Source organism: Pogoniulus pusillus, chromosome 6 (genome assembly GCF_015220805.1).
Source record: "Pogoniulus pusillus isolate bPogPus1 chromosome 6, bPogPus1.pri, whole genome shotgun sequence".
Classification (NCBI taxonomy): Eukaryota; Metazoa; Chordata; class Aves; order Piciformes; family Lybiidae; genus Pogoniulus; species Pogoniulus pusillus.
This window is the reverse complement of record NC_087269.1, coordinates 4,892,980-4,915,479: the sequence shown is the minus strand read 5'-3', so window position 1 is coordinate 4,915,479 and position 22,500 is coordinate 4,892,980. Positions and strand designations below refer to the sequence as shown.

The following is a 22,500-nucleotide window of genomic DNA, read 5'->3' as shown; positions in this document are numbered from 1 at the left end:
GAAGTTATCAACTAGTATCTTCAAAAGCATGATGAAAAAGGGTCAGCTTGTACAAAATGAAAGGCCAAGCTAAAGGCTGAATAAAAGCATGAACCAGCCCTTGAAGTCCTACCAGAACAGAGAGAGGCATGCTGCTGTAAGCAACTGTCTTCATTAAAATATTCCAAGATTCTGATCACTGAACTTCTTGGCACCATCTGCAGAGCAGGTGATGTGCAAAATGTGAAGAAAATAAAGCCATATTTCAAGATACTGAGTTGTGAAAGTGCTTTATTAGCTCTTATATAAAATTATTTCTCCAATATTTTCAGGTGTAGCCATTTTTACCAACCCTTTTTACCATCTCAGCACTATCCACCACAATTACAGCTGAAGAGTAATAATTATTACCTAGTAAATCCATTCTGCATAAGCTCTCTTTGCAGCTTCTGGTCTTGAGCAGCATATTCCTGAAGCTCAGATTCCACAGCAGGGGGTAGAATATTTGGGATGAATTTAGAAAATAAAGCTGGTGCCATCTGTACCCATTCTGTAGGAAGAGGGAAATCAATAATAAAGCACATGGAAGAGATGTTCTGTGAAAATCTTCCTCCTAGACAAATGTAACTTTTCTCTCTTTTAAATGTATTGTAGGATCTTGATTGTTTTTTAATAACCAGCTAAAACACTCCCCACAAAACAACCCCCCAAAACCCACAGAAACCAAGGAGGAGAAATAACCAAACTGTTCAAATCAGATCTTTGCACGTTGATAATGGAATTACTTTTTAGTTTTTGGTCATCAACTTCATTATTGAATTGAAGTCCAGTTCTGGCTGCACCTCACAGGGGCCTGCTGAGTTTCTGGACACTCTCAAGGGCAGGCATTGATGAGCAGTAAATTCACCTTGATAATCAGCTCATTGGTGACACTATACTTCAGGAGGCACATTCACAAAACCTATGCTGCTCTTCCTTCTAGAAAGCCCAGGAGCCTGACCACACAGCCCTGCTCCCCAGCCCCCATTTTCAAATGAACTGGTTCCATTCTCTCCCTGATCTTCTGAAGCTCCAATGAACACTCTTTTAATGTTCATTATGTCATTTTAACCTGTATTAGTTCAGCTCGAGGAAAAAAAATGTGATTTCATTTCACTACCCAGAACATTGCCTTACACAAGACAGTTTACCTTAAAGCTTCATCAAGGCTGATTCTGAGAAACAGAAGATTGAGCAAAGGATGAAAACTGAGTTTAGAGCAGCTGTGTAAAAAGTTCTGAGAAAGAGAAATACTTTTCAAGCATTCCTGAAGCCAGGCTTTCCACAGATTGCAGCAGTTGCCTTACATGGTATCTGTGGTTTAAATACATTCAGTAAAGCACATCCTGAGTTTCTGCTCAGTTCAGACATGTGGTTCCTTGGTCCATGCTATGCTTTGACAGACTCCTAATCAGCAAACTCATGGCTGGTGGGGAGGTAGTTCAAACAAAAAACAGTGCACTAACCTCCCTTGTCACAGCCACAGAACCATTTAGGTTGGAAAAGACCTTTAAGATCAAACCTAACCATCAACCTAACACTGCCCAGTTCACCACTAGATCATGTTCACCTATATATGTCTTTTAAATAACTCCTTAGATGGTGATTTGTGCTAGTTTGAAGCTAGCTAGTATGTTTTGGTGAGAAGTAGTAGATTACAGGCTGTGAAAGGAAAACAGTGGTGATGTCTACTTCCCTCACAGTCTTGCTGAAGAAGAAATGAAAACATTAGCTAACACTCTCACCATTTTCTCTCACTCGGGCTGCTGGCTGAGCAACATCTTACTCCCTAACCTCACCTTCCATTTGGTCTAACCCACTTTGCTTCTTAACCTCTTGGCCAAACCTCTATTCTTCTTTAGGACTGGGGTAAGGTTGAGAGGGGCAGGGGGAAGGTGCAGGGGTGGTTGAGAGCCCCTCCTGAGGACTCAGGTTTCTGGGAGGGCTGTTGTGTTTCTCTATTATCTTTTACCTTCTATATTTAACTGTATATACTGTAAGTGTCTGCTTGTATGTTGTGCCAGATGTAAATAAATAGCTTCATTTATATTGCCAGAGCCAGCTGAGTCTAGTCTGGGTGATTTCTAAAGTCGGGGGGGGGGGGCAGGGAACACCCAAACCATCACATGACTCCATCACCTCTTTGGGCAGCCTGTTCAGTTCAAATGCTTGGCAACCCTTTCAGACAAGAATTTTTTCCTAATGCCCACCTGTGGCATGGTTTGAGGCCACATCCTCTTGCCCTACTACATTTTACTTGGGAGAAGAGACTGATACCTCCCCACAGCCTCCTTTCAGGAGGAATAATTTAGCCAAGCTTTTGCCTCTGTCTCCAGAGTAGAGGATAGGGTCAGGTTGGTTTTTAGTTTTTATTTCTGGTTGGTTTTCTTCCTGTTTGCTTAGTTTTGGGGGTTTGGGTTTTTTTTGATTGGTTGGCTTGGAGGTTTTTTGAGGGGAGTGTTTAAGGCTTTTTGTTTGGCTGGTTGGGTGGAGGTTTTTTTAAGAGGTTTGAGGGTTCTTTGTTTGATTGGTTACAGGGTTTTGTATTTTAAGGGTTCTTTGTTTGATTGGTTACAGGGTTTTGTATTTTAAGGGTTCTTTGTTTGATTGGTTACAGGGTTTTGTATGGCTTTAAATGAATTTGGTATTCACACGATACCTTATGCAAGACAGAGAAATCACAGGATGTTAGGTATTGAAAGGGACCCAAAGAGATCATTGAGTCCAACACTCCTGACAGAGCAGGACCATGCAATTCAGCTCAAGTCACAAAGGAATTCATCCAGACAGGCCTTGAAAGTCTCCAGAGAATCACAGAATGGTCTAGGTTGGAAGTGACCTCTAAAATTCATCTAGTCCAACCCTCTCTGCATTCAGCAGGAACATTCTCAACTGGATCAGGTTGCCCAGAGCCCTGTCAATCCTCAACTTGTGTACCTCCAGGGATGGAACCTAACCATCTCCCTGGGCACTCCCTTAGAATCACAGAATCAGCCAGGTTGGAAGAGACCTCCAAGATCATCCACTCCAACCTATCACCCAGCCCCATCCAGTCAACCAGACCATGGCACTAAGTGCCTCATCCAGTCTTTGCTTGAACACCTCCAGGGACAATGCCTCCACCACCTCCCTGGGCAGCCCATTCCAATGCCAATCACTCTGGGAAGAACTTCCTCCTAGCATCCAGCCTATACTTCCCCCAGCACAACTTGAGACTGTGTGCACTGTGTCCTTGTAGTGTGGAATCTGTTCCTAACATCCAGTCTAAACCTGTTCAAGTCTGAATCATAGAATCACAGTATCAACCAGGTTGGAAGAGACCTCCAAGATCATCCAGTCCAACCTATCACCCTGCCCTATCCAATCAACTAGACCATGGCACTAAGTGCCTCATCCAGGCTTTTCTTCAACACCTCCAGGGACGGTGCCTCCACCACCTCCCTGGGCAGCCCATTCCAATGGGAAATCACTCTCTCTGTGAAAAACTTCTTCCTAATATCCAGCCTATACCTACCCTGGCACAACTTGAGACTGTGTCCCCTTGTTCTATTGGTGGTTGCCTGGGAGAAGAAGCCACTGTCCTTCATCCTGTCACTGCAGGCCTTTGTAAACAGTCTCTCTCCAGCCTTCTAGTAGAAGAACGAGAGATTTTTGCCTACCAGAACTAGGCATTATGATTTGTCACAGGTGCATTAGACAGACAGCAAGTGCATAAGCATTTAGGACAAATTTATCACAACCACAGCATGAGAGAGTCCTAGAAACCCTTCTCTGTGTTACCTGGTCGTAGTGTATAGAGGCCTTTCACAATATTTGCCATGGTTGAAGGAGTTATTTGAAACGGCGTCGACTGAGCTTCCAAAAGTAAAGCTGAAACAAAATGCAGAGGATTAGCCATTTTTCTAATGAAGGGATACAGGCTCTTACACATGCATCAAGGAAACACAGGAGTTGTGCTTTTGTTGATGTAATCTGAAGTCACAGAATTATTGAGGGTGAAATAGAGCTCTTAGATCAAGTCCAGCCTATGAACTAACACCACCACAGTGACCAGACCATGTCACCGTGTGCCACATCCAAGCTTTCCTCAGACACCTCCAGGGATAGCAACTCCATCAGCTCCCTGGGGAGTCCATCCCAGTGTCTAATTCCCCTTGCCATCAGGAAGTGCTTCCTAAAACCCAACCTAAACCTCCCCTTGCGCAGCTTCAGGCCATGCCCTCTTGTCCTGTCACAAGCTGCCTGGGCAAAGAGCCTGAGCCCCATCCGACTACATCTTCTCTTCAGGTAGTTGTAGAGTGTGGGATGGTCCCCATAAAGGAAAGGTCTTCATAAAGGGAACAGGCAGCTATCTGATATAGAGGGAATGGCCTCAGGCTGAGACAGGGGAGTTTAGATCAGACATTAGGAAGAAAGTTTTCATGGAGACTGGTCAGGGATTGGAATGAGCTGCTCAGGGAGGTGGTGGAGTCTCCCACCCTGGATGTGCTTAAGGGTCATTTGGAGGTGGTGCTTAGGGCTATGGTTTAAGGTGAATCTTGCAGAGTAGGGTTCTAGGTTGGACATGGTGATGCCGAGAGGCTTTTCCAACCTGCATGTTTCTGTGATTGCATCTTCATTCACAAGAGGAATAAACCATCACCTTTAAATAGAAGTATTCTGTTCAAAAGATGACTAATGAAAAGATGAATTAACCTGCTTTTCATCCAGTTTCAGACAGGCAGCAGGAGCTCTAAGGAACAATCAAGCTAGCAATGGCTCCACACATTCAGATGCAGAACTGAAGTAAACAACTAATTTTTGGAACCACTCTCACACTGTGCATGCACAACATCTGGAAATAGAATCACAGAATGGCCTGGGTTGGAAGGGGCCTCCAAAGGTCATTCAGTTCAATCCCCCCCTGCAGTCAGCAGGGACATCCTTAACTAGATCGGGTTTCCCAAAGCCCATCTCAAAGCTTCACCTGGAATACCTCTGGGGATGGGGCCCCAAGCACCTCCCTGGACAACCTGTTCCAATGTTCCACTACCCTCACAGTAAAGTACTTGTTCCTAACATCCAATCTAACTCTGCTCTGCTCTAGTTTGAGTCCACTGCCCTTGTCCTACCACTGCAGGCCTGTGTAAACAGTCTATCTCCAGTCTTCTTGTAGACCTCCTTTAAGGTACTGGAAGGTTGCTATTAGGTCTCCCTGGAGCCTCTTTTCCAGGCTGAATAACCCCAGCTCCCTCAGGCTGTCTTTGTAGCAGAGGTGCTCCAACCCCCTGACCATTTTTGTGGCCTTTCTGTGGACCTGCTCCATCAGCTCCTACAGCATGCAGCATGCTGCCCATACCACTAAGGTCACATCTGAATTCTACAGGCTTAAGTAGCAGGGGCGTGGGTGGGAAATAAGCTTCAAGTAAAAGCTGTTTATTCTTTTAAACACAAGTGAATGTCTCTACTTCATTTTTGGTCTCTCCCATGCTAAACATTTCAATAACTGCATCTTCCTCTTGTGGAAATCCCTGGCAGCAGCACATTTACTGCTCATATTACACCAGCCAGGCCTTCAGCCTGCCTTGCACTAAGTCGAGGTTTGCACATCCACCTGAATAACAGGAACAAGCAAACAGAAAATATCAGTGAGCTCTCAACCAACTGCTGCTTTTCAGCTACAAAGGACACACACACACCTCCTTCTATGCCAACTACACAGAGGAGACAAAGTCTGCCTACAAGGCGTATTGTATCTCTTGTGCTTGCATTTTAGTAGCTCTGCTTTTTAGACTTTCCTGCTTGTCAAGTTCTGCCTTCAGCATCTGTCACTTTAGTACTGATCATGAAAGGAAAACAGCTTCAGTAGCATGTTCTTCTCTTTGTGGAGCTGTTTAAGGGGCTTGTGTGATAGGCAGATTAAAAAGGGAAGTTTAAGCAAATGGGAATCCAAATGGTTGTATTTAGGATCATAGAATAGAAGCACAGAATGGCTTCAGTTGGAAGGACCTCAAAAATCATCCCGTTCCAGCCCCGCCATAGGCAGGGACATTTCCCACTAGAACAGGTTGCTCAAGGCCTCATCCAACCTGGACTTGAACACCTCCAGGGAGGTTGTGGAGCACAGAATCACTGAATGTGACAACTCTCCCTGGGCAACCTGTGCCAGTGTCTCACCACCCTCACCGCAAAGAACTTCTTCCTAACGTCCAGTTTAAATCTCCTCTCTGCCACTTTAAACCCATTACTCAGCGTTCTGTCATTACAGTATCTTGCCAATAGTCCCTCCCCAGCCCTCCTGGAGGGCTTCAGATACTGGAAGGCCACTCCAACGTCTCCCCAAAGCCTTCTCTCCTCCAGGCTGCAGCCTGTCCTCATAGCAGAGCTTCTCTCTCAGCCTGTCCTCATAGCAGAGCTGCTGCAGCCCTCTGAGCATCTTGGTGGCCTCCTCTGGACTGGCTCCAACAGTTCCGTGTCCTTCTTGTGTTGTGGGCTCCAGAACTGCACAGAGTACTCCAGGTGGGGTGTGAGGAGAGCAGAGCAAAGGGGCAGAATCCCCTCTCTTGCCCTGCTGCCCACACTGCTCTTGCTGCAGCCCAGCACAGGGTTGCTGTCTGGGCTGCACTCACACTGCTGCTTCATGTTGAGCTTTTCATCACCCCAGATCCCCAGGTCCTTTTTCTCAGGGCTGTTTTCCAGCCATTTGCCACCCAGCCTGGAGTTGTGCTTGGGATTGCACCAACCCATCTCTTAGAGATTAATGTCTTTCACAATAATAATACAAAAACATCTTTAAAGTCCTTGCTCCCTTCAGCTGAAGCCCTGAATAGGTGAGAGCCTGTGATTTGTTTTGTAATGACATATTTCCATCCTCTCTGCTAAGAGGTTTCTCCAATAGCCTCTTAGCAGTCAGGAAAGCTGCAAAAGGTAAAAAGGGCACAATGCTTCATAAGGAAGATATGCAGGCAATAAAGCACAATCCAATCTCTGTGTGAATTAGATTGCAGCTACTCCAGCATGAAGCTTCACCAAGAGATTTGTGGTGTTCAGGGAATGGTAAATTTGTTTATCACGTGTAGACACCAAAGCTACATGCAACAAATTATTTAAACTAGCAGAAGTCTAAAAATTAATACTGCCTTAAAGAACACAAAGCCCAGAGCTAAAAAAAACACCTGGACATTTTAATGGATGTTAAGGAAGTATTTTCAATTAACAAAGCTTCCTGATAAACTTAGAACTGTGTTATCCAGAAGTACCCAAGTTATAACAAGCTAAACCCATTTAAAAATGTTCCAGAAGCTACTTTATGTAATGCAATAAGTAAAACCAGCAGCCACTTGTTCCTGTGGATTATTAACCACATCACCCATCATGAGAAAAGAATTTTGAGTAAAGTCAGTGAAGAAGTCCCCTGGAGATCAATCCCACAGAAATATCTTCTGCATTGTCATAGAATCAACCAGGTTGGAAGATGCCTCCAAGATCATCCAGTCCAACCTAGCACTCACCCTAGACCATAGCATTAAATGCCTCATCCAGTCTTTTCTTGAACACCTCCAGGGAGGGTGACTTCACCACCTCCCTGGGCAGCCCATTCCAATGGAAATATCACTGGATGGTAGCTCCAGAAAGTGTATTGAACACCTTTGTTTCTTCAACTGTTTACACCAGATGCTACAATGCAAACTTCTATCAGTCCTGATTTACAGTCTGTGAACACAAGCACAAAGGTATTACATTCAACACCAATATGACTAAGCAAAGGCTTTGGGTTGCTCAAAACTGCAAGGATATACTATTCCTTAAGAATAACATCCAGAGAAGGGCAAAGAAGTTCATGAAGGGACTGGAGCACAGGGCCTGCAATGGGCACCTGAGGGAGCTGAGATTGTTCAGTCTGGAGGAGGCTGTTCTCAAAAACTACCTGAAGAGAGGTTGGAGCAAAAAGGGGCTCAGCTACTGCTTCTCCTTGATGCCAAGCAGCACAGAATTAACAAGGCTGGAAGAGACCGCAGAGAAATGGGTAGATTCAGACTGGATGTTAAGAAGAAGTACTTCAGCATGAGGGTGGTGAGAGCCTGGAACAGGTTGCCCAGGGAAGTGGTGGAAGCCTCATCCCTGAAGGTGTTTAAGGCCAGGCTGGATGAGGCTCTGGAGAGCCTGATCTAGAATGAAGTGTCCTTGCCCATGGCTGTTGGAGGTTGGAACTAGATGATCCTTTTGGCCTCTTCCAACCCTGACTGATTCTATGGATTAGTTCATGCAGTATAGAATCAGTCTACACCTCCCCCAAAAAGTATTGGCACCTGAAGAACAAACAGCACTGCTATAAGAGATGTATTTTCAGAATGAACAGAACTCTCTGGATCAATGCAGGTTTACACAAATGTCAACACAAGAGATGTAAAACTTCACATGCAAACTCATCTCCAGGGTTGCAATGAAACATACTACTTAAGAGAGTCAAACTCAAGAAAGAGAAGTGAGTGTCTGCCAGACAGATACTTCTGTTGTCATTTTAGCATCTTATAAAAGGCCTCCAAATGTTCAGGCACTAACTCCTCCATTATTAGATTAATTAATGAGACTCTACAACACAGATGTTCCACAGACTCCTACCTGTGACACTTATAAAGCTAGAGCAGGGTGAGGCAGAAGAAAATTAACTCTCAGATGAATGACATAAGGGTAATGACACTACAATATCATCTGACCACCTCCACAGTGTTTACAAGCTGATATTGGGTTTTACAGACTAAGTAACCAACATGCAAAGAGGTTAATTAACCTGAAAACAGTCTTGTAAATAACTAATGGCACAATCAAATAGCTGTGTGAGTTCCTAGGATTAAATGCTTTACTTGCAGAGAAATGGCAAAGTGCTTTGAAATATGAACCAAAGTAAAACCCAAATGGCCTCAGGATTTTTCTGAGGAACAGTGGATGACTACCTTGGAGTAAGTGATGCAAGAACCTGCAGCACTTTAGATACTCTACAGCACTGAGTTACTCTATTCCATCACTGCACAGTAACACTGTCCCCCAGTGACAGTTCAAGCTACTTCCCAATTACAGCAAGTACCACAGAATGTCAGGGGCTGGAAGGGACCTCAAAAGCTCATCCAGTCCAACCCCCTACCAGAGCAGCATCACCTAGATCGGATCACACAGGAACACAGCTAGGTGGGTCTCAAATATCTCCAGAGAAGGAGACTCCACAATCTCCTTGGGCAGCCTGTTCCAGGGTTCTGTCACTCTCATAGTGGAAAAAAAATCCTCCTCATGTTCCCGTGGAACTTTCTATGCCTCAACTTCCACCCAATGCCCCTTGTCTGGTCATTGGGCAACACCCAGCAGAGCCTGGCTCCAGCCTCCTGGCACTCACCTTGCACACCTTTATAAATAGGAATGAGGTCACCTCTCAGTCTCCTCCTCTCCAAGCTGTACAGTCCCAGCTCTCTCAGCCTTTCTTCATAAGGAAGATGCTCCATTCTCTTAACCACCTGTGCTGGACTCTGTCAAGCAGTTCCCTGAGGTTCTTCTTGGACTGAGGCGGGGGGACAGAACTGGACACAGTACTCCAGATGCAGCCTCACCAGGGCCGAATAGAGGGGCAGGAGAACCTCTCTTGACCTATTACCCACAGCCCTTGTAATCCACCCTAGAATGGCATTGGCCTTCTTGGCACCAAAACATATTGCTGGCTCATGGTCAACCTCCCATCCACTAGGGCCCCAGCTCCCTCTCCCGTTCACTGCTCTCCAGCAGGTCAGTCCTCAGCCCATGCTGACCCATGGAGTTGTTCTACCCCAGAAGCAAGAGGCAAGGTCCAGGACACCAGCAATTTCAGGAGCAGCAGCTGGTAACTTACAAGTTCAAAGTCACTTGTTTGTAATTTAAGATTCATAGAATCAACCAGGTTGGAAGAGACCTCCAAGATCAGCCAGTCCAACCTAGCACCCTAGCACCCAGCCCTAGCCAGTCAACTAGACCATGGCACTAAGTGCCTCATCCAGGCTTTGCTTGAACACCTCCAGGGATGGTGACTCCACCACCTCCCTGGGCAGCCCATTCCAATGCCAATCACTCTCCCTGTGAACAACTTCCTTCTAACATCCAGCCTATTCACATGCAAAAAACAAAGAGGAGTAGAGGTGTTAGCTGCTCTAAAAATCTTTTTTCTATCCTTTAAAATTCTTCTCAAAATAGATTTCTTCAGCTTGGCAAAGATGTCATTTTTCTGGAAGAACAGTGAACACTTTTGGGTGTTAACACACAAGATTGTTTTCTCCTTTTGTAAGCATTTATCAGAGCTTCAAAGGCAGAGATTTTGACAAATCATACATAAGTATGGCTTAGGCAGATATAGTCACAGCTGTAATTATTCCACAATGTACTTAAAGTGTATTCACATGAAAAGCAACTCCAACAGTTTCCACAACTAAGGTGTTAGTCAGCTCTTGCTTTCTAGAAGCAGAACTGATGCTCACTTAGTCAAACTCCAAAGTAAAACAAAGGTATTCAGAAGATCTTTATCCCACTGTACAAATTTGGCTCCAATATATATGCACCATTTATTTTATTTAGCAGACTAATAACTGGGAAGAGAACTTGAGGTCTTACACAAGTGAGAGAGAAGAGGAATGGCACAGCAGTAAGGATGGAGCTATCACCAAGGCATGGCTCAAACAAACCTCAACAGCACAGGCTCGTCTGGCAGTTGTGTCCTTCAGGGACATGCTCAGTTCTCATGCAGTCAAATCTATCCAGTAATAAATTACCTTCCTCTCAGCTCGACTATATCAGGTCCACCTGACCACAGAGAATTGTCAGGGCTGGAAGGGATCTTAAGCATCATCTCATTCTGCCACCTCTGCCACGGGCAGAGACCTCGCACAAGATCAGGTTGCTCAGAGACATATCCAGCCTGGCCTTGAAAACATCCAGGAATGATACTTCCACCACCTCCCTGGGCAACCTGTTCCAGTGTCTCACTACCTTCATGGTGAAGAACTTCCTAACATGCAATCTGAATCTTCCACTTCCAGTTTTGCTGTGTTCTCCCCTAGTCCTATCACTCCCTGACATCCTAACAAGTCCCTCCCCAGCTTTTTTGTAGCCCGTTTCAGATACTGGAAGGCCACAATAAGGTCTCCTCAGAGTCTTCTCTTCTCCAAACTGAATAACCTCAACTCTCTCAGCCTATCCTCACAGGAGAGGAGCTCCAGCCCTCTGACCATCCTCACAGCCTTCTCTGGACACATTCCAGCACATCCACATCTGTCTTCTGCTTCACTGTGGTAACATCAGATTCACTTTGAATATGGTTCCTGTATCACCATCTTTATTTCCAAATCCAGCCCAATGCAAAGCTCTTGATTGAATCCCACAAGCCAACTGCCATTAAAGGAGGAGGGAACTGCTATAAGAGGTGTGTCCAAGACAGGGCTGTAAGGATGGGGCTGCTGTTTTGGGATGAAGTTTTTCTTGGGAGGCTGCTTGGTTGTGGTTTGCTTTATTTTTTGTTTGGGGTTTTTATGTATGTTTGGGTTGGGTTTGTTTCTTTCTTGGGGTTTTTTGTTTGTGTTCTTGGGGGTTGTGCTGTTGTGGCTGGTTTTCTTTCTTTTTGCTTTGGGGACTTTTAGCTGCTGCCTATTTTATTGCTGTTTTAAATGAAAAAGTTTGATCATGCATTATTTTGTCAGCACTTTAACCCAGCTATAATTTGTACACGTTAACTACTGATCTAGGACTTCAAAAACCTTGTGCATGAAAGCCAAACTTCCCTCTGGCTTCACTCTCACATTTTACAGTTACACCAAACTCCTCCTGACTCTGCATTTATTTTCTTCTAAACAGAATGAAAATTCCTAACAAGTTAAAGCCCTCAAATGCTAGTAACAAACTCAAGTGTAGGTTAGAGGGGAAAAAACCCCCAACCCAACACCTTTTAAGTCATGTTTATTACTAAAGTGTTTGCCACTAGGCATTTAATGAAGCCACAGATTACTTCTGAAATATTCATTACATAGCCCAAAAGCTTTATTAAGTATCTAATAAAAATGCTACAAAATAATTCCAAGCCTTAATCACCTGGAAAATATTCAAGTGCTGGAACATGCATAAATCTGAAAACCAAAGCTATAAATAGAGACATAATAGACTTTTGGAACTGGAAAATGAGATGATGTTTTCATGTTTATGAGGGTTTATTGAAATATTATTCATGTTTCTTTACCAAAGAAATCAGATTAAACATGACAGTCATTGTTTGAGATTGTTCTACAGTCTTCCTTACTTCAAGGTGCTGCAACTTAATCAACATGGAACAAGAAAGATAAGGAATGTTTCTGCAACCTTTAAAAATAACTCAGTTCTTGGAAGGAAAAGGTTTGTTCAGTGACAAAACCTGTGTGTGAATTAAAATGTCATTTAAAGGAGTGCATTTTGTAACAGGTGGTAGCAAGATGGTTACGACACAGTTACTTAGCCCTGTTAGATTACAGCTACCACTTCAACATTAGTGATACCACTCCTACCTGGGGAGTTACTCCTGATTATTCAGTCAGATCTACAGAGCACCTGCAGAACACGGAGGGTAAGAAAGATGGATAGCTGTAAAACCTATCCTGTACAGACCTGGAGAGGTTAGGGGCACCTATTCGGGTCTAAGAACAGATACAGAATCATAGAACAGTGTGGGTTAGACCTTTAAAGGTCATCTAGTCTAACTCCCCTGCAACAACCAGGGACATCTTTAACTACAGCAGGTTGCTCAGAGCCCCATCTAAGCTGACCTTGAATTCTTCCAGGGATGGGAGATCTATCGCTTCTCTGGGCAACCTGTGCCAACCCTGTCCTGGGCTGCAGCAAGAGCAGTGTGGCCAGCAGGGCAAAGGAGGGGATTCTGTCCCCTTACTCTGCTCTCCTCAGATCCCACCTGGAGTACTTTGTGCAGTTCTGGAGCCCACAACACAAGAAGGACATAGAACTGTTGGAGCCAGTCCAGACGAGACCACCAAGACGTTCTGAGGGCTGCAGAAGCTCTGCTATGAGGGCAGGCTGAGAGAGTTGGGGCTCTGCAGCCTGAAGAAAAGAAGGCTTGGAGGAGATGTTGGAGTGCCCTTCCAGTATCTGAAGGGGGCTCCAGGAGGGTTGAGGAGGGGCTACTGACAAGATCTTGTAATGCCAGAACAGGGAGTAATGGGCTTAATGTGGCAGAGGGAAGGTTTAAACTGGATGTTAGGAAGAAGTTGTTTGCAGTGAGGGTAGTGAGACACTGGCACAGGTTGCCCAGGGAGGTTGTGGCTGTTCCCTTCCTGGAGGTGTTCAAGGCCAGGTTGGATGAGGCTTTGAGCAACCTGCTCTAATGGGAGGTGTCTCTGCCTATGGTGAGGGCTTGGAACTGGATGATCTTTGAGGTGCCTCCCAACCTAAACCATTCTATGATTCTATGATTTCACCACCCTCATTATATAAAAAAAAAATCTTCTATCTAGTCTAAACCAACTCAAACCCATTATAAACCAACAACTAGAAAATACCAATCACTGCAAAGCTGCATCTGACCCAGCCCCATGGACAGTCAGTTCTGGAGCACAAAATACTGGACTGGATGATCTTGGAGCTCTCTTCCAACCTGATTGATTCTATGAAGTGGAAGGGGTCAGTGCCATTAGGCTGACGCTGGTGTTACCACATTAATGTGTTCGTTCAGTACTTTGGAGGAGGAGGATTATCCTGCAACAGCTGAACCCCAGCACATTCCCCACATACTGGAAAAGAAATGGATCATACCACTGTTGCTTCCCACTATCAGCTACTGTTGTCTACGTATATGCAGGGAACACAGGGAAGAAGGATAAAAGCTTTTTCTTTACATGTTAGAATGGGAACTTGCAGAGCAGGTTAAGGGCAACCAGCAATAGAACAAGGGGACACAGTCTCAAGTTGTGCCAGGGGAATTATAGGTTGGATGTTAGGAGGAAGTTCTTCACAGAGAGAGTGATTGGCATTGGAATGGGCTGCCCAGGGAGGTGATGGAGGCACTGTCCCTTGAGGCCTTCAAGAAAAGACTGGGTGAGGCACTTAGTGCCATGATCTAGTTGACTGGATTGGGCTGAGGGATAGTTTGGACTGGATGATCTTGGAGGTCTCTTCCAACCTGGTTGATTCTATGATTTGCCTATGCAGAACAAGGCAGAAACTGATTAAACACTGAACAGATTCACAATTTTCTAAGTGCACAAAAGCCTTAAAAAAATACTATTAAAGAACTTGACAATAAATGCATTCCTTCCCCATAACCCAAAAGGAGCCTGTAGAAGCCTCCTGCCCCCCAAAACATTTGCTATCCAAAGCTTGTATTTCAACAGCTTTAGAAGACTCACTTCTCTCCCCAGTTATACAGAATACTTCTACCACAAAAAACCCTAAATCATCCCATTTTAGTCTGGTACAAGCACACTGGAATTAATTTTGTCCCAGTGCTCTGCCACTTTGCCTGTTTTTAAGGTCATCAGGAAAGAATCTTCTAATTTCAGTTGACCTATGCAGACCTATGTAGGCTGATGCTGAAGACAGACTATGTCACTCCACAGGCAAGTCATTCAGTAGGCTTTTTGGGTTGTGAAGTGAGAAACAACTTTATGAAGATGACAGAGTAAAACTGTGCATGTTTTCTTCTTATAATGATTTTGCACACTATAAGGAAAAAGTAAAGTAAGCAGCATCCAATAAATTACAGAAGAGAATGGCCTCAGGAATCGACTGGGACATTTTAGCCACATGGCTTCTGCTATCACAGTGGTGATGACAAAAGGGAAGAACAAAGAAGAGTGATTCCAAATGCTATAATAATGCTTTAGCTCAAGATTAGGAATGTGCTTTTGAAGCAAATTCACTGATCATCCCCACTTACTGCTCCATGGTTCCTGTGACAGAGCTGCATTGGACAATATTAACTTAATACCTTTTGGGCAAGATTAAAGCAGATGTGCTCAAGCTACTAACTGGCACCCTGTCCACAGGACCAGTCATTAGCAAGCCTGACAGAAAACTCTCCAAACACATGTAAAGGTGAACACAGGGTCCTCAACAACAATAGGTAGGTCTTCCATACTCTGCTCCCCTGAAACCACACTACTTAATGCAGGCATCAGCCTAAAGCGTGCAAGGAAGCTTTCAGCTCTTCCTACAAGGCACATCTTTCAAGACATAAAACCATGGGCATCCAGCTCCTGCAGCACCTAACATATAATGATGCAATTCTGTCAAGGCCAGGAAACTGGGCTACAGTGACTTCTGATCCAGCTTAGTACAGCCACTTAAAACCCAGTTCATCTATGCCTCTCAGTGGCCTGTATTTGTACCACTGCCATTCAGCATCCTCATTAATGAACAGAGATGCTCAGAGGGCTGCAGCAGCTCTGCTATGAGGACAGGCTACAGGAGTTGGGGCTCTGCAGCATAGAGCAGAGAAGGCTTGCAGGAGAACTTGGAGTGGCCTTGCAGTATATGAAGGGGGCTACAGAAGAGCTGGAGAGGGACTACTGACAAGGTCTTGTAATGACAGGACAAGGAGGAATGGGTTTAAACTGGCAGAGGGGAGACTGAAAGTGGGCCTCAGGAAGAAGTTCTTTGCAGTGAGGGTGGTGAGACACTGGCACAGGTTGCCCAGGGAGGTTGTGGCTGCTCCCTCCCTGGAAGTGTTCAAGGCCAGGTTGGATGAGGTCTTGAGCAACCTGTTCTAGCAGGAAGTGTCCCTGCCTGTGGCAGGGGGTTGGAACTGGATGATCTTTGTTGTCCCTTCCAACATAAACAATACTATGAGAGCACCCTCAGCAAATCTGTGCCAAGCTGAGTGGTGTGGTTGATGAGTCTGAAGGACAGGATGCCATCAGAGACATCCAGGCAAGCTGCAGAGGTGGACTGAGGAGACTTATGAGGCTCAGTAAGGCAAAGTGTAAAGTCCTGCATCTAAGATGGGGCAATCCTAGATCTCAGTACAGCCTTGGGGATGATGAAATTGAGAACCACCTTGCAGAAAAAGACTTGGAGGGTACAGGTGGATGAGAAGTTGAACATGAGCCAGTGTGCACTTGCAGCCCAGAATGCATGTGGCAGCCTGGGCTCTATCCAAAGCAGCATGGCCAGCAGATGGAGAGAGAGGATTCTGCCACTCTTCTGAGACCTCACCTGGAGTACTACATCTAGCTCTGGAGCCCTCAATACAGGAAGGACATGGACTTGATGGAACAGGGCCATAAAAATGATCAGAGGCTTGAAGCACCTCTGCTGCTAGGACAGCCTGAAGGAGCTGGGGGTGGTCAGCCTGGAGAAGAGAAGGCTCCAGTGAGAAGCCTGAAGGGGATCTAAAAGAATGCTGGAGTGGGGCTGTTCACAAAGGCCTGCAGTGGTAGGATGAGGGGCAATGGTTTTTAATTAGAAGTGATTTAGATTGGGTGTCAGGAACAAGTTCCTTACCACAAGATGGTAGAATACTGGAACAGGTGGCCCAGGGAGATTATGTTGAGGCCCCACCCCTGGAGATATTCAAAGTCAGGCTCAATAAGGCTCTGAGCAACCTGATCTAGTGGAGGATGTCCCTGGTCACTCCAGGAAAGTTGGACTGGATGACCTTTGGAAGTTCCTTCCAAGCCAAACCATTCTGTGGTTCTGTATAACCACACTTGAAGTTATTGTTGCTTTTCTTCTCAATATTGTGTTGTGGAGAACAGCATCAACCTTTCCAGAGCAGGACTCCAGCCTAGCACTCACCTTCCTTTAGTTTCTTGAAAGAGAAGGGAAGATAAATTGCAAAGTCTTACAGCTGCAAGCAAAGTGGTCTGTCCACCAAACAAACAACACTAAGCTGTTAGTAGCTCTTCTCTTTCATTGGATTCAAAACCAAGCTTGTTTGGGGCACTAAACTGCCAAAGCCAAGGAGAGAAGAGCAGACTTAATTGCAAACACTCTTTACCATTGAACTCTGCCTACTGCAATTACCCTAAGTAGAGACTTTCAGAAGCTGCTATCCACTTCCAGCAGAGAAGACAGTCAAAATCTGCAGTAATTGCCACTCTTCCAGACACAGGAACAAAACAGGCAGGAGGTTTCCAGGGCACTGAGGCTACAGGCCAGAAAACCCAGTTCTAATCAACTAGAAAGGATAGTGGCTGCCTAAGAAAGCCAAATGCACAGTGATGAATTTTACTGCTTAATGTTGGCTCACGCAGGACTCCAGCAGGAACAAAGGCAGCATTCTCCACCGTCCCTTCCCTACTCACAAGGGGGTATTTATCTGCATCCTGCCTCCCCAGCACTTCTGAAGCTTCTTGTAAATAAGATGCTGTATCTTTGCTTGTTCCATTCAGTTAAGTAGTTCTGCACACAGCAACTTCTCCCAAGCCATTTCATTCAGCTGTCTTATCAGCTAAAGCCAGCTTTGGCTTTGAAAGGGGGAAAAAATCAGGTTCTTTTTACTTAGTTCAAAGGTATCCACTTTAATTGGAAGAACATTGACTTGATCAAGTGTGAGAGTGTAAAAGTGATTCACAAACACAACTGTGCTCAAGGATCTGTGGACTACAGGCTTTTTTTAACTGTATTTAACTGTTCCAAAGTGCTGTCAAGATAGTAGAGCTTTTATTCAAAACAAAAACTGTCTATCAAGGAAAAGGGAACCAAATTGGTGTTTGTGCAAAACCTACCCAAGTAAAGTTCACTTGAGTGATATTTTTTTCCTGAAAATTGTTGAATTCACAACTTAATCACTGTTTTCTGCAATCTCGTTGTACCAGGAGTTCATTTGCCATTCTTCTGCCTTCAAGCACAGCACCAGGGACTAAGGCCAACTCAACCAGTGTGAGTTTGAGTTAGATCAAACACTAAGACAAAGGTCTTATGATGTCAGGTAGTGATAGGACTGGGAGGAATGGAACAGAGTTAGAAATGGGTGGATTCAGACTCGAGGTTAGGAAGAAGTTCTTCCCCATGAGGGTGATGAGACTCTAGTACAGGTTGCCCAGGGGGGTGGTGGAAGCCTCATCCCTGAAAGTCTTCAAGGCCAGGCTGGCCGAGGCTCTGGACAGCTTGATCTAGTGTGAGGTGTCCCTGCCCATGGCAGGGGGATTGGAACGGGATGAACCTTTTGCTCCCTCGCAACCCTAACTGATGCTATCATCTGTGCTGCACTGCTTCTCCAACATTCTTTTTTCCCCTTGCCTTTTGATATGGAGCAGGAATTTTCTTATATGAATCCAAAATGCACTTACATTCCTTCCTGAACACAACTTCAAATAGACCTGCCAGCTTCCAGACCCTGACAGTTTGACAAGACACAAACAACAAAAAGCTCTTGGTATGAGGAAACAAAGCAACAACTGCAAGAGCAAAAGCAGATGCTAGTCTTGTCCTCTGAGTCTGGATCCCAAGCTGATTAGACTGATTCTGTGTTTTAGAGGGAAGACATGCTGCTTCTTACTGAAGTGGCAACTGCAACATCCCTAAGAAACAGCCCCAAGATGCCTCATCAACCTTCATTTTCTAAGCAGACTTACTCAACTTATTCCCCACCATGATACAAAGCCACTGTTCTGTTGTACCAAAATCTCTATCAAGTACCAGCACTTCATACTGCCACTGACATCAGGAACTGAAGTAATTGACAAACATCCTGTTTTCACTGGGATCTTACTTTAAGTCAGTGTAATATTCCTCAAGGTAATGGCCCAAATTACAGCAAGCCCTAAACAACAGCTGAGAATGGCAGAAAATGGTACAACAGCAGAACTTTCAGCACCTTCACAGTGCTCCATCATACACTCTGTGTCTTCAGTTATTTATCAGGGATAGAATCAGAGATCAGTCAGGATTGAAAGGGATCACAAAGATCATCTAGTTCCAACCCCCCTGCCATGGGAAGGGACTCCTCACCCTAGATCAGGCTGTCTACAGCCTCATCTAGCCTGGCCTTAAACACCTACAGGAATGGGGCTTCCACCACCTCCCTGGACAACCTGTTGCAGGGTCTCACCACTATCATGGGGAAGAACTTCTTCCTGACATCCAGTCTGAATCTACCCATTTCTAGCTTGGTTCCATTCCTCCCAGTCCTATCACTGCCTGACAGCCTGAAAGTCCCTCCCCAGTTTTCTTGTAGCCCACTGCAGCTACTGAAAGGTCACAATGCAGTCTGCAGAAGGCTCCGAGGTGACCTAACAGCCCAAACTTCCTCAGTCTCCCCTCACAGCAGAGCAGCTCTGATCATTCTCGTGGCTCTTCTCTGGACACCTTCCAGCACATCCATATCCTTCTTGTCATAGGGGCTCCAGAACTGGACACAGTACTCCAGGTGAGGTCTCAGCAGTGCTAAGTAGAGGGGGACAATCACTTCCCTTGCCCTGAAGTCCACACTTCTCTTGATGCAGCCCAGGCTCTGGTTGGCTCTCTGGTCTGGGATCTGTTATCAAGTTTAGAATTTTCTCTAGGCATACTTCTAACAGAATTTAAAGATTCTGTTCTCCAAGATTTAGCCAATTCAGACCACAGTGAGGAGTTGATACATGTCAATATAGAGTAGCTTACTTGAGATGATAAAAACTAAATTCAGCTTTAATAAACTGACAGCAAGACTGAAATGAAACCCAAAGAAGCTGCTCATTGAACAATAGCTCCATACACAGCAAGACAGTTGCTTACTTTTACTTTTCATGATGTCTTTTAAGTTCTGCAACTAGCACAGACCTGAGAAGTATTTCAGCTTTGCACACACACAGAGCCACAGTTGTTTTCCTTTCAATAGTTCATCTGCAATTTCTATTTGACTCCTAACATCCACCAAAAAAACAAGTTACAAAGCAACACACATTACTTGTGAAGAACTGACTGGTGTTAGCTTTGCCTTGCCATGGGACAAGAGAAAAAAAAAATTCAAGTCACATAAATGCTTTCATTGCTTCAAAAACTTGTCATGTGCTTAATTAATCACAGAGTCACAGAAACATCCAGTCTGGCAAAGCTCCTCAGGATCACCAAGTCCAACCTAGAACCCTGCTCCACAAGATTCACCTTAAACCATAGCCCTAAGCACCACATCCAAATAGCCCTTAAACACATCCAGGGTGGGTGATGACTTCATCTCCCTGGGTGGCTCATTCCACTGCCTGAAAAGGTAGTATTGGATTCATTTTCCATGATCCTGTTGCAGCAATGATCTTAACAGGTTTGGTGATATTGTTAAACTTCTAAGGCACAAAAAAATTTAAGAATCATAGAATCAGCCAGGTTGGAAGAGACCTCCAAAATCATCCAGTCCAACCTAGCACCCAGCCAATCAACTAGACCATGGCACTAAGTGCCTCATCCAGGCTTTTCTTGAACACCTGTAAGTACAGTGACTCCACCACCTCCCTGGGCAGCCCATTCCAATGGGAAATCACTTTCTCTGTGAACAAACCAACAAGAAAACAACCAAAAAAAGAACAAAACAACAACAAAAAAAACCCACCCTGCAAATCAAGCTAACAAAACCCACCACAACCAAGCCAGGCCCACAGGTTGGGCATTCCTCATTTTCCTGCTGCATGGCAAAAAGCTCTAAGGAGACTTTGGAAGGTGGCATGAACACGGTGGCACCAAAGCTGATGCTCTCCCACTGTTCTAGGGTAGCAGGCTCCCTGACCTCAGAGCAGTCACTCTATTCACTCACCCTTCTCCTTAGACACCAACTTCCAGGAATCCTACTGGTGGAACAATGGAACAAGTTGCCAAGAGAGGTGGTTGAGGCCTCATCCCTGGAGATATTCAAGGTGAGGCTTTACAGGGATCTGGGCAACCTGATCTAGTTGAGGATGACCCTGCTGACTGCAGAGAAGGTTGGACTGGATTACCTTTGAAGGTCCCTTCCAACCCAGATCATTCTATGATCCTATGAAAACAGTGTCACATAGCAAAGCCTCCTCCTCCAGCCCTTTGCTGCAAAGAGAAGGGCATTATTACCCAAATGAACACAAAAAAGGAAATATACTCAACTGTGACCACCTTTCATTTGGTCTCCATTAAGCATACAGATAGCAATTGCTTCAGAGAAATCAAAAAAAGAGGAGAGGAGCAGCTGGATGAAAATAGAAACACTACACTAGGGCTGAGTCACAGGTAGTACATCAGGACAGATAATGACCTCAGCATGGGGCACCCAGCCACACAAAGCACCTCCATTTCCAATTCTCTTGGCAGACAGGTCAAGTGCTCAGCACACAGCAAACTTTTCCAATTTGAACTCCAAGTCTGATTATCTCTGCTTTTGCTAACTGCCTTCCCAAAGCCAGAAGCAAAGACACACTGATGGTGGCAAGTTGCAAGCAAATGCGGTGCTTTGCCATGGGAGTCACCCACCAGAGCACTCAATAGGAGGCACATCACTTGAATTCTACTCTATTTGCATAAACCCAGCAGCCTGAGAAAGTGCTGTCAGCACCATGCAGTTCCCTAAGTAGCAGGGAGTACCTGAGTACACCACAAAATTAAAGAGTGACAGTGTAAGCAACAGGACAATAAAACATCCATTAGCTCAAAAACACAAGTCAAAAGGGAAGCACAGAATCATAGAATATAGAGGTTGAAAGGGACCTTGAGACCTCATTCTCGAGAGATTTTTGAGTCCAATCCCCCTGACAAAAGCAGGATCACCCAGAGTAGTCTGCACAGGAATGCATCCAGGTGGGTTTTGGAAGTCTCCAAAGAAGGAGACTCCACAAACCTTCCAGACAGCCTGTTCCAGGGCTCTCTCACCCTCACTGTACAGGAGTTTCTCCTCATGTTGAGGTGAAACCTTCTTTGTTCCAGTTTGCATCCATTGTTCCTTATTACTGCACACCACCAAAAAGATATTTTCCCCCTCCACTTGACAACCACCCCTCAAATATTTGTGCACATTGATCAGATCCCCTGTCAGTCATCTCAAGGCTAAACAATACCAGGTGTCTCAGTCTCTCTCCATTGGGGAGATGCTCAAGAGCCCTCATCATCCTCACAGTTCTCTCCAGCAGGTCTCTGTCTCTCCTGAACTGGGGAGCCCAAAACTGGACATGGTATTCCAGGTGTGGCTCCACAAGGGCAGATTAGGTCAGAAGAACCTCCCTAGCCCTGCTGGCCACACTTTTCTTGATGCACCCCAGATGCCACTGGCTCTCTTGGCCACAAGGGCACATTGCTGGCCCATGCAGGACTTGTTGCCCACCAGCACTCCAAAGTCTTTCTCCACAGAGCTGCTTTCCAGCAGGGCAGCCCCTAGCACACATTAGTTCCTCCACCTACTCACAAATACCATAACTTCAAAGTCATACTTCCGATAAAAGTAAGTTGAAGTGCCACATTTCTTCACATGAATGCCTTAAAAAGGAATCCATATTTCAGATTCCTAATCATTTGCCATTTTCTGTCTGGATTTCTGGCAACATCTGAAAGCACTGCCCCCATTGCAAGAAAAATTCAGGAGGT

The 22,500-nt window shown here is 45.1% G+C and overlaps 1 protein-coding gene across 2 annotated transcripts in view; it reads right to left on the bottom strand.

Annotated features, from left to right (window-relative positions):
* The window catches only part of CACUL1 (CDK2 associated cullin domain 1), a 65,334-nt gene that overhangs the window by 5,383 nt on the left and 37,451 nt on the right, over positions 1 to 22,500 (bottom strand). For both annotated transcript variants that reach the window (XM_064144278.1, XM_064144279.1), the window contains 2 exons: positions 3,799 to 3,888; positions 391 to 529 (listed from right to left, as the gene is read on the bottom strand). In XM_064144278.1, the coding sequence (XP_064000348.1) occupies positions 391 to 529; positions 3,799 to 3,888 (229 nt within the window). The remainder of the gene's footprint in view (positions 1 to 390; positions 530 to 3,798; positions 3,889 to 22,500) is intronic.